A 13,332-nucleotide genomic window follows, 5' to 3' on the forward strand; every position below is an offset into this window, starting at 1 on the left:
ATTGACGTAGCTCCTACGTTGGCCGATTATCAGCGATGTTAACGTCTACCAGTGCATGACTTTCATATTTTGTATTTTTAAAAGTACTCTCTGGTTATCCTAGTACCAAGAAAAAATTATAGACGGCAGCATATGTCACTGTTGGATGTGGTACAGGAGTATATTTTGAGTAATTTGCTTTGCCGCACAGCAGTTCGAAACTTTAGATTGTTGTTGGCTGATAGCTTTGCGCTCTATTTTTGTCATGACTTTGCGAGATGAAGAAACCGAGTTTTTATTGAACAATAGTGGTTCAGAATTAGATGAAGAAATTGCATATATTGACATTAGTGATGGTAAGCTATTATTTGTCTGAATTTTCCGTAATTCCGTGGTTTGATTCCTGGTCAGAAAAAAGATAATTTTTACGAATTTTCTTATAGATGAAAATGATCCCTCAGACGGTGAACTGTCAGGAAGACCTGAAGATGAGGCTGTTGACAGTGTTGTCTCAACAAACACAACTGGTCATTGCAATTTGCAATATTCATCTGGCCAGTGGACAGATGACGATACAATCACTCCCCAGATTCCTGTTTTTTCTGAATCCTGTGGAATTCAAGATGGGATTGACCAACATTCTTCAGTGTTTGATTGTTTCACATACTTTTTCGATGAAGAACTGGTGAGACAGATCAAACGAGAGACAAACTGCTATGCTAGAATGACAATTGGGACACTAAGTGCTACAGGAAAACTGAAGCCTCAGTCAGTGTGGCATAAGTGGACAACAGTGTAACTCAGTGAACTGTATAAATTTTTTGGTATTATTTTGCATATGTGCCTAGTCAAGAAACCAAAACTGTCTGACTACTGGTCAACAAATCCCGTGTTGCAGCCCTCATTTGTGGCAAAGTGTCTGCCAAGAGAGAGATTTTTGTCAATTCTATGAATGTTACATCTCTTAAATAACGCAACATATATATTCCTAAAAACCAGGTAGGTCACAATCCTATTCATAAGGAAAGACCTACATTCAACAGATGCGTGACCCAAAGTGGAAAGTCTTACAAGCGAGGCAAAAATATTACTATAGATGAAGGAATTTGCCCTTTTCGTGGTAGACTGAGTTTTAGAGTGTATATGAAAATGTCCCTTAGAGGTCCTAAAACCTAAAAAAAAAATTTTTTTGCTGTGAAAACAGTGTACTCTCAGATTAATATACAACCCTTGTCACTAACGTAAATGTTTATTTCTTTGCAGTACTCTAAAGGGAATGGACGTAGTTTTTAAATGCAAAAGAGCAATGTATTTTCTGTGGTATAGAATCTGCTGTAGAAAATTCAGAAAAACTGTGAAATCACTCAGTACCAGCCGGTTGAACATCCACACTCGCGCTCAGTCCTCAAAGTGTTGAAAACAGTTTTCCACATAACTTATCAGATTAAAATCCCTTAGGGATACCTATATTTATGGTTAGTCTCTCTAGATTTTCAAAACTATGTTCCTGCTAGTCACTTTCTTGAATGGATATAATTCCGTAAACAAGATAAATATACAGCAAACAACACAGGTTCCCTAGCTTGTGATTTACTGGCTAGTGTTGCTGCCTCTGGACCATGGGGTCCCAGGTTAGACTCCCAGCCAGGTTGGAGATTTTCTTTGCCCAGGGACTGGGTGCTTGTGTTGTCTTCATCATTTCATCATAATTCATGAAAGTGGTGACATTGGACTAAGTAAAGATTAGAAATTTATGTGGGTGCTAATAACTGGCGAGTTTGGCACCCCACAAACCAAACATTATCATCTGTCACAGGTTGCTAGTTCTTTTCTTACCCTGCTTTGGATGCTACAGAAATAAATATTTTCTTGAGTTTTCTGAATGCATTCTTGTTTCTCACAGGGTCTGAAATTTTCATGTGTATATTTTGTGAATACTTCAATGTACTGTTTCGGCTAACATAACTTCAGATGTTGCTGTAAACATTTGTGCTCTTAAACAATATTCCTTTATACACTTTTACTTTCCCCTTTCTCCCCAAATAACTATTTACTGGCTACCTAGTTTGGTAATGATTTTGGTATCCTCTGATTTCATTACAGATGTGTTATCTGCTTTCATTTTTTATTCCTCTCAAACGCATTTAACTTAAATGCCTTCTCATATTCCCCACTGCTGTCTACAAATGCAGAGAAGAGACAACAATGTCAGGAAATGTATTTAGAGTTGCAACAAACAAAGCAAGCAAACCAACCTATGCCATCTAAAGACTGAAGCGATGTATACCAAACAGCAAACATAAATAAGCAATGGGAATCATTCTGCAAAATATTATTCTACACCCATGCTCAGAAAAACAGAACACCTCGAATGACAAGAGATAAGATGTTCATACTCACATGACATGTGCATTAGTATGTTCTGCAGAAATGAGTAAAGTTTGTCACTTCGGTTCAGTGTGTGTCACATTGCCTACTAGGTGCAGGCTCCACTATGGGCCCTGATAAGTTGTTCCATGCTTGCTGGCATCAATGTGTATAAGGCATGAATGGAGACCTGTGACATAGCCATCCATGCTGCATTCCTCTGGTTCCAAAATTCATCTGTGGTGGTTGGCATTGGGTCACAGTGCTGCACCTGTCATTTCACCATATCCCACACATTTTCAAGTGGTGACAAGTCTGGTGATATGACAGGCCAGGGCAAAAGGTTGATAGTCTGTGACTCCAATAAGGCACATGTTCATACAACTACAGGTAGTAGTGCATTGTCTTTCTGAAAAATTCTTGGGTGTTGAGTAGAAAGGGCATGGCTATGCACGTTTCTGCCTATTAGTCAAAGGTAGGCAGAGAAGTGGATGACACGCAGGTAACCTATGCTTTAATGAATGACAATGGGCTGTCAACCCTGATAACGTACTCTGTGTTACACTGTTCCATTGGAGCCAAGGAGGATTCAGATCTGTTCTACAATGTAGTTCAGATGAGGTGTCGATCTGCTTGGGGGGGTGGGGGTCTGTGGTGCAACCTGACCTGTTCTATGGCCTTTCGTAAACCATTTAGAACACACCTGTTAGACAACCAAAACACTTTGCCCCACATGAGCAGCAATTTCCTGGATGGGTACATCACATTTGCCAATGTCTGTAATGCACCCTCTTTCAAATTCACTGAGTTGATGGTACAAATTGTGCATATGTCTGCGAAGCATCCTTCACATCTGCTCACGTCACATTGATCCATTACCTTCAGTTTATAGTGAAAACAAGAGCTTAGGTATATCTTACCAGCAGGTTGTGTTGGGCTGTGATATTAATGTTGACCTTGAACCCATGGGTTGACATGATTCAAATGCCAATCATTCCTGCAGAACATATTAACATATATGTCCTGTGAATATGAATGTCCTATCTCTAGTCATTCAACGTGTTCTTCTATTTTTCTGAATATGAGTGTATTACATAGATCTTCCATGTCCATAAGTATGTAGGAATACAAATATTAATTACAATAAAAATTGGGTCACCACACATGTAAAAAGAAAGAGGGAAGAACTAAACCCTATGTATGAACAATCTCAGATAAATCCAACACAGGCAAGCTGTGGTGCCTATAGGGACAAGAAGAGATTACATAATAAATTGATAAAATAAACCAAATCCAATTACGACATAAACAAAAGTCTAGTGTTGGATAATATCAGAGAGACAATATGGTCACACTTCAAGAAAAAAAGGGAAGGAGTAGACATGAGAAAGAGTGGGAACATAACTGTAAAGAGAAATTGGAAGGAAATCAGGGACCCAAAAGAAGTCAGTAATATTTGAAATCAACATTATGTTGAGGTAGTGGACAAATCAATAATGCAGAGCTCTCCTAACACAAAATGCACATAAAGTGTGCATGTAAAGTAGTCCTCATGAGATCAAAAGTTTGTTCCATCTCCCTGCAAATGAACCTGAATTCATAAAAACAATACACTAATTAAAAACAAAAAATACTTAGAGACCATATGCCATATCTACTAGACTAATTAAATACTGCCTACAGTGGATGGTAAAGCCACTGATTTTTCTCATAAATGTAGCCCTGGAGGAAGGAATATTCCCAACATTTTTAAAAAAAGAGTAAAGTGATCACTATTTTCAAAGAAGGTAACAAGGAAGATCCAGAAAATTACTGACCAATAATTATTACACTTGTCTTATTCAAAGTAACAGAATGTGTAATTAAAGACAGATAGTAAATTTATAGAAAAATGTAATACTTTCAATGATACCCAGTATGGGTTTAGGAATGGTAGAGCCATCAATACACCAACAGATGAATTTTTACTGTGTGTAACTAAGGCATTATATGAACAAAAGTAAATTTGTGGTATGATTCTGGACCTTTCAAAAGCTTTTAATTTTTTATGTCACAACATACTATTAGAAAAGCTTAAGTGCTATGGTATAAGGGGGAAAGCAGCAAATATCACAAAATCATTTGTGGAAAATAGAAAACAGTGTCTGAAAATAAAATAAAACAAAATGTGATTAATACTATCACAAATGTCCACTCAAATTCTGAGTTCATTAAATATGAATTGCCTCAATGGTCAGTGCTGAGTCCACTACTTCTTATTTTATTTGTAAATGGTACGTCCAAAATAGTGGGTGGAAATGATGTAATGTATGCAGATGACACTTCATTTGTTGTAAGCAGTATTCCAACACTAATTAAAACCAAAAATTACTTAGAGACCATATGGTATATATACTAGACTATCTAAATACTTACAATAGGTAACTTCTCTAAGTCTGGAAAGTGGAAACAATTTTTTGAGGTGAAATAATCCTTTTATGAATGTAAATAAGACTACATATATGCAAATAGAAGCAAACAAAACACCTAATGTGCACAATAGTACTGTCAAGCTTGGAGACTTGAAGCAAAGAGACAGAAACTTATAAATTCCTTGGCATGATAGTGGATAGTTACTTTACATGGGAGAAGTGTATGAATATTATTTTGTAGTAAAATGGTTTCAGGTATATTTCTTGAGTTAATTCCTTTAGAAACTATGGGGGCTTAGGGCATCCATGAGAACTCACCCTCCGTCTCTGTCTTTGGCTATTTGCGTCAATTCTGCCCAGGTCTTGCCAACTCTTTTTGCTTCCTCTTCCACTGTCCTCTTCTATGTACCCCTAGGTCTGCTGCTCTTCATTGTTCCCTGGGGATTCTGTTCCAATGCTTTTTTCTCGATGGCTCCATCTGGTTTTCTCAATGTGTGCACCAACCAGCCTCACTTTCTCTCTCATGTCTGGTCTTCTATAGGTATTTGGTTTGTTATTTGCCAGAGCTCCTCATTACATATTTTTTCTGGCCACCAGATATTCATCATGCATCAGAGACATCTATTATTGAAGCTTTGTAACTAGGGTGTTATCTTTTTCTCCATTTTACAGCTTTCGCTGACACTGGCATTTGTATTAAAAATATGAATTTTTGTTTTGTACCTGATATTTCTATTTTGTCATATTGTATACAATTGTATGAGGTGCCTTGGCACCTCCATGTTCCCTGAATTTACTATTATTTCCTTTGTTTTGTCTATATTTATCTTGAGGCCAGCAGTCTCTGCTTCTTCTTTCAACAAGTTTAATTTAACTTGCATATCAGTCAGCCTTTGAGCTAATGAAACTATAACATGTGCAAAGTCCAGATCCTCCAGACATTCATGGATCCCCCATTGGATTCCTTCTCTCCTGTCTGCTGTGACTCTTCTCATAACTGAGTTTAGTACAAGTAAAAAAAATGTTGGTGATAAAATGCAATCCTGCTGGACTCAAGTTGTTACATTTATGGGCTCTGTCATATTTCCCTTGTGGAGTACACTAAATTTGTAGCCATCATATAGATCTTTTACAATATTTAAGATTTTCTATGGTACACCATACTTATGCAATGCCTACCAGCGCAATTTGTTTCACAGAATCAAAGGCCTTTTGAAAATCAATGAACACCATGTACATAGTTGAGCTCTGGTGCTATGTTGTCTAGGTCTGAAGCCTTTGCATTCTTTAGGGTTTTCAAAGCAATCCTTATTTTGTCCATTGTGGGGCACTGCAGATTTATATCTTGGTCTTCTTTGAATTCCTCTGGAGCATCTATTTCCTGTTCCTCTTGGTTGTCCTCCCAATTTAACAGTTGCTTGAAGTGCTCCTCCCATCTCTGTAGCTGTGTCTGTTGAGTTGCATGCATCACTCCAACCTTGTTCCTAACTGGTCCTTCACGTCTGAAGTTCTTCATTGACAACTGATTGGTTATATTGTAGAGCTCTTTCATGTTTTCTTGTCTTGCTGCCTCTTCTACTAATTTTGCTTGCTCACCTATCCATTTCCTTTTATCTTGACATAGCCATATTTTCACTTTTTTGTTTGCCTCTGTGTATTCTGTATGTGTGCTTTGCTCTTCTGTGCTCTTGTCTTACAAAGATTTAACTTAAGTTCTAGTCCTTTACTGTAGCTGATTTCAATTCATGTAGCATTGGAGAACCATTCCTTCCTTTGATGGGCCTTAAATCCTAAGATTTTTTCTCCCACATCTAAATAACTGTCTTTAATTCTTTTCCAACCTGTTTGTTCCCTCTTCCATAAAGTTTTTTTCCAGAGAGAACCTGGAATCCATTTTGTTGTTCAAGGGCAAATGTTTCTTTGACCTGTTGGTCTGTTAACCTTGCCACATATATTTTCTTGCTCCTGTGATTGAGCTTGGTTCTATTTGCCACTATCTTCAATCTGAAATCTGCCAAAATTAGGTGGTGGTCACTTCCAAAGTCTGCTCCTCTTCTATTTTTTACATTTAACAGAGAGTGTCAGAACTTGCAGCTTATAGATATGTGGTGTCTTTGGTTTTCAGTTATGTGGTCTGGAGAAACCCATGTTACCTTAGGCAGTTATGATGTAGAAACAATGTGCCTTCAGTGACTAGGTCATGTCAAGCACACATTTCTATTAACATTTCACCATTTACATTTCTGACCCTCATGCCATGTACACCTATGATATGTTCAAACCCTTCATTTTCTAAACCAACTTTTGCATTCAAGTCACCCCTTAAAATTTTTATGTCCCTAGAATTTGTTTGTCTAAGGACTCCATTAAGCTCTGCATAAAATGCATCTTTTAATTCTCCTTTAACTATTTCAGTAGGTGCATAGCATTGAATTACAGTGACATATTAAACATTTGTTTTAAAGTGTGAAGTTATTATACGTTCTGAGACTGTTTTCCACTCCAGTAAGCTCTTCTTGCTGCTTTTAGATAGTAAGAGCCCTACACCATTCTTATCCAGTGTGTCCTCACCTGTCTCACCCACATACTGCAGCACTCCACCATTTTGTGTTCAAAATTCCCCAGATTCTGGCCATTATTTTGGTCAGTAGTTCTCCATCTCTTTTTCAACCTGTCTTAGCCTTCCTGCCCCTCTCAATGTCTTTACATTACAGAAACCAATATAGGTTTTCATTTTCAGGCCAAAGGTCATATCCAGCTATTTCTCCTTTTAGTTTCTGTGATATGTGTTTTTTGGTAGTGCAGGTTATCAGCCCACAGCCCCTGAGTGTCCTGGTGGGGCTGCCACCTCATTTCCTGGACACTTGCCAAGGTTTTATTTCAGGACCTTGCCCCTTAGATAGCTTGTCTTCACTGTGACTACAGAGCACTATCCATACCTTTGCAGTAAGGCCTATGTCTATCACTGTTGTCCTGCTTTCCAAGGATCTTCCACTGTCCATAATAGGGGACTGTGCTTGCTGCCACACAATCACAGAGAGAGAAAGGAAAGGAAAGAAGAGTATAGGATGGGACGGGATGGGGTGGGGCTAGGCACGGCACGGCATGGCACGGCACAGCACGTTGTGAGATGCGCTTCATCAGTATCCTCTATGGAGACCTGTCTGGCTTAAGAAGCCCTGCCAGTAGTTAGACTACTGCCAGTACAGCCTTCAACTTCATTGGTTCACACAAAACCCCTCGCGCACATGGGCATTGTTTCATTAAAGCGGTGTCTCCTGAGGGGGCAAGTTTATTTCTAACAAGAAAAATATTAAGGACAATAAACACACAAACACTGCTAAAAATGTACTTCAGGCTAATTCATCCACAGATTTTTGTATGGTAACCCAGTCTGCAGAAACCCTGCAAATGTGCACATACAAATAGCACTAAAAAAAAAGAAAGAAAGGCTGAAGGACGCATAGCAAAATTTTGTTCAAGATATTCCTGCAGAACTAAATTCAGAGAACTAAACATCTTAACAGTAGTGTCACTATACATACGTGAAACAATTATCTATGTAAAAGTAACCGATGTTGCATTCTTAAACAGAGATATCGATAGCTATAACACAAGAAATAAACGTGCTTATCATACTGAAGGAAATTCACTTAGATTAACTTACAAAGCACCTTTCAAAGCAGGGCGCCCTCTATGAAACAATTTACCAAACTATATAAAGCAGAAAACATGTCTACTTTCAAAAATAAACAAAAATGTCACTAGATTAAAACTTCTCCATGCAATGTTAAAGAATATATTGTAGCAAAAAATTGTTTCTTGTGTAAATATATCAATATTTTAAAAAAAAATTTTGAAAAGCATAAAGTAATTTTAATCTATGGTAATTATGTGTGTACAGGGTGATTATAATTAAAGTTAAACTTTCAAACCACTGTAGAAATAACACCACTAATCAGAATGACATCAAACTGCAATGGAATATTATTGGAGAAGGGGGAAAAATGTATGGCATAAGAAAAATAAATAGTTACAAAATGTAGTAATAGATGGTGCTGTAAGCATCATAATTTAATAGTAGTTGACTACAAGTGAGAAATAATGCCTAAGGTGTACATTTGATTCTAAACAAACTGTGCTACTCAATGTGCATGGGCGTACAGGTGTGATACCATTAGTTACATAAGCCCATCCACCACTGCAAGGTCATATCACATTGGATAGGAAAACTTGGTTTTTAATTGTCCTGAGGCCAAAAACCAAATAAAAAGCATCAATCACATTGGTTTTTAATTGTCCTGTGGCCGAAAACTGCATAAAAAGTATCAATAAAATTCAAATTGGATTATTAATTTCAATGTGGCTGGTGCAAAACGTGTTCAATATGCTGTCCACCATTTTCCTCAATTTGAAATCGAGAAACAGAATGTTCCAGAACTGATCAAAGTGTCTCCAGGGTCATGTTCAGAATGTGTTGCACAGTGTGTGCCTTAAATGCAGCTAACATTACAATCGGAACACTGCACACAACATCTTTTAGATAGCCCCACAGTCAGAAGTCACACGGATTAAGATCAGGTGATAGGGATGGCCAGGATGTAGGGAAATGGTGGCTGATAATTCTAGCATTTTTGAAATGGTGCTTCAGCAGCTGCGTAACTGGATTTGCAATGTGCAGAGATGCGCCATCTTGCATAAAAATGAATCCATCCACACACCCATGCTCTTGGAGAGCTGGAATGGTGTGGTTGCTCGAAAGACACTCGTAGCGCTTACCAGTGATGGTACAGGTAACTGCACCAGAAGCACATGTCTCTTCAAATAAACATGGCCCTATGATAAATGATGCCATAAACCTGCACCACACAGTGACTTTTACAGGATGAAGTGGTACTGGTTGATCTACGTTGGATTTTCCATTGCCCATATTTGATAATTCTGTGCATTGACATGTCCTGTCAGAAGGAGGTATCCTTTGTGTGTCCACAAAATCTTCCACAATTAATCATTGTCCACTTCCATGCAAGCAAGAAATTCTAAATCAAAGTTCTTTCTTGCTGACAGGTCAACAGGAAGCGACTCTTGCACATGGGCAATTCTCTATGCAGTACATGTTTGCACACCACCACTCATCTCCTCCTGCATTTCTGTGGCCACTGTTTCCACTGACATTGAATCAGTTCATTTCTTCCCTCTACCAGGTTGCACACCAAAAGAGACCATCTTTTTGAATTTCTGTATCATTTTCTTCAGACCAACGACAGTCATCATACCAATGCCTCTTTTTCAGACCCTTCAGTTTTCAGAACTTCTGCAGAGTGACTTGTGCAGTCATCATTCTTGTAATACAGCTTTACAACCTGAGTGCAATCCTGCATTTAGACAGTCATGGCAAATGTTGCAGACGCAATAGGAGGAAGAGCTGTGTATCTGGCATGTTTATACCAATTTCAATGAATCATGCACATGACAGGTGTTTTCATTTATGTATTCTGACACTTACAGCACCATCTATTGAATAATTTTCACACTATTTTTTTCTTCTGCCATACATTTTTCCCCTTACCTGATAATATTCCATTGCAATTTGACAACATTGACTAGTGGTGTTATTTCTACAGTGTTTTGAAAGTTTAACTTTAATTATAATCACCCTGTATATCAACTTTTTAGATGCTTGTATTTTAGAGGCTATTTTTGAAGGAATCATTCATTTTACTGATATATGCATGTAGTTATGCATTCTCAAAACTAGTAAATTTGCGAACATTATGTAAACATGTCCAGTACTATTCTACATAATGGTCCAGGGACATAAGTTTGTTTGTTTATCAATAAACACACTCAAGCAGTCTTGAAAGTACATCATAAATCAGTTTATCCTCCCTTTTTATGTGTATGACAGTGTAATCAAACTACTGTAGGAAAAGTGTACACCCGGTTATGCTGCTATGGCAAAGTTTACATTCCTGTAAATAAACTGATCTTGCGATTAGAATATATTACAGTTTTCTGCTGCAACAAGTAATTTTTAAATTTATTGCATTCTAAATGAACAGCTAGCAACTCCTCCTTCGTAACAGTAAATGGCTTTCCATGCTTCTGTAGTGCCTCATTTCCAAAGGCTATTGCCCTGTGTCCTATATATTTATCTACAGTTCCCTTCTCTTGGAACAAATGAGACTCCAACCCATTGCACTGCTGTGTGTCATGACAGAATGGTTCAGTCAGGTCTGTGCAAAATTTTACTTTCATATATAATTCTATTAACCATGCCAAATACTTCATGGCAATGTTTGTTTGAAACCCAGATGGAGGTTTCTTTTAAAAGGTTCTTTAAACAAGCTGTGTTTAAAACTAATATACTGATGAACTTCCTGAAAAAATATAAATCGTTTTATTGTTATTGTTTTAATATTTATTCTTTCTATAGGTTTTTTAATTATTAGTCCTAATTTGATTAGAATTTTATTAGGATGGGATGGTTTAGGTTTAGTTTCTTATTGTCCGCCACTCGTGGTCTCGCGGTAGCGTTCTCGCGGTAGCGTTCTCGCTTCCCGAGCACGGGGTCCCGGGTTCGATTCCCGGCGGGGTCAGGGATTTTCACCTGCCTCGAGATGACTGGGTGTTTGTGTTGTCCTCATCATTTCATCATCATCCAGGAAAGTGGCGAAATTGGACTGAGCAAAGATTGGGTAATTGTACGGGCGCTGATAATCACGCAGTTGAGCGCCCCACAAACCAAACATCATCCTCAGTTTCTTATTGTTTAGTTATTTACTACCAAAATGTGAAATCTTATAGTGCGGGTATGTTAACTGCACTTTCTAATCGTATTGGTGATGTTGCTATTTTAATTTCTATTGCTTGAATGTTGAATTTTGGTGGTTGAAATTATATTTATTATTATGATTTTATTTCTAATTCTTTTGAAATAAAGCTTATTACTATATTAATTGTTTTAGCAGCTATAACTAAAAGAGCTCAAATTCCCTTTTCTTCTTGACTTCCTGCTGCTATGGCTGCTCCTACTCCTGTTTCTGCTTTGGTTCATTCTTCTACTCTTGTTACTGCTGGGGTTTATTTATTAATTCGTTTCAGACCAATATTAGATATTTGTAATTGTGGTTGATTCTTACTTTTAATTGGTTGTATAACTATATTTATGGCTGGTTTGGGAGCAAATTTTGAATTTGATTTGAAGAAAATTATTGCTCTTTCTACTTTAAGACAACTTGGTTTAATAATAAGAATTTTGGCTATGGGTTACCCAAAACTTGCATTTTTTCATTTATTGGCTCATGCTTTATTTAAGGCTTTATTGTTTATGTGTGCAGGTTCAATAATTCATAATTTAAAGGATTCTCAGGATATTCGTTTTATAGGTTCGATTGTTAATTTTATACCTTTAACTTCAGTTTGTTTTAATGTTTCTAGTTTGTCTTTGTGTGGTATACCATTTTTAGCAGGTTTTTATTCAAAGGATTTAATTCTTGAAATGGTTTGTTTAAGATGAATTAATTGTTTGATTTTTTTTCTTTATTTCTTTTCTACTGGTTTAACTGCTTCTTATTCTTTTCGTCTTTTTTATTATTCAATATCTGGTGATAATAATTTTTATTCTAGATTTTCTTTTGATGTTAAGGGTTATATATTTCGTTTGGTATGATTGGATTATTGTTTGTTGCTGTTTTTGGTGGTAGTCTTTTGTCTTGTTTAATTTTTCCTGTTCCTCATGTGATTGCCTTGCCTTATTATTTAAAGTTTTTAACTATTACTGTAGTTGTTTTGGGTGCTTATTTGGGTTATCTTATTTCTAATTTTGATTTTTCTCAAAATTTATTTTCTTTAAGTATACTTTCTTTTGTCAGATTTGCTGGTTCTATGTGGTTTATACCTTTTCTTTCAACTAAGTTTATTAGATATATTCCTTTAAAATTGGGTTATTATTCATCTAAATCATTTGATTATGGTTGAGGTGAATTATTTGGTGGTCAAGGTTTGTATAGACTATTTATTTATTTAATTGGTTATATACAAGGGTGATATGATTCTAATTTTAAGATTTATCTTCTAACTTTTATTTTTTGAATATTTATTTTGGTGGTGTTATTTTTCGTTTACTTAAATAGCTTATAATTAGAGTGTGACACTGAAGATGTTAAGGAAGTATTTTTACTTTTAGGTATTTATAAATATACATATATTATTTTTACAGTGAAAATGTAATGTTTTATTTAAACTATATAAATTATAGAAATGTTAACGGAGTTTAACCGCTAATATAAAAAGTTAGCAGCTTTCATATTGGCTTTACATTTCCTTAATTGGAACTTTATAGTTCAATTATATTATTAACAGTAATACGCCTCTTTTTGGCTTCAATTAATAAGAATAAGGGTATTTTATTTACCAACCTTCCAGGTCGAAACTGACTGCAATATTTCGCTTCTTATTCTATTTAAGGTTGATTGATTATATCAATACTTTTTGAATGCAACCCAAATGTTATAGTTAACTACAACCCTTTATTCTGCTCATTGTAAGGCTCCTTGATTTCATTCATGGTATA

General features: G+C 36.4%; 1 protein-coding gene across 1 annotated transcript in view; it reads left to right on the forward strand.

The window, feature by feature from the left end:
- Positions 1 to 244: 244 nt before the first annotated feature.
- LOC126101240 (sentrin-specific protease 1-like) overlaps positions 245 to 13,332 on the forward strand; it is a 42,284-nt gene continuing 29,196 nt past the window's right edge. The window contains exons 1-2 of the mRNA XM_049911928.1: positions 245 to 335; positions 423 to 747. Of these exons, the coding sequence (XP_049767885.1) occupies positions 245 to 335; positions 423 to 747 (416 nt within the window). The remainder of the gene's footprint in view (positions 336 to 422; positions 748 to 13,332) is intronic.

Source organism: Schistocerca cancellata, chromosome 9 (genome assembly GCF_023864275.1).
Source record: "Schistocerca cancellata isolate TAMUIC-IGC-003103 chromosome 9, iqSchCanc2.1, whole genome shotgun sequence".
In the NCBI taxonomy this organism is placed as follows: domain Eukaryota; kingdom Metazoa; phylum Arthropoda; class Insecta; order Orthoptera; family Acrididae; genus Schistocerca; species Schistocerca cancellata.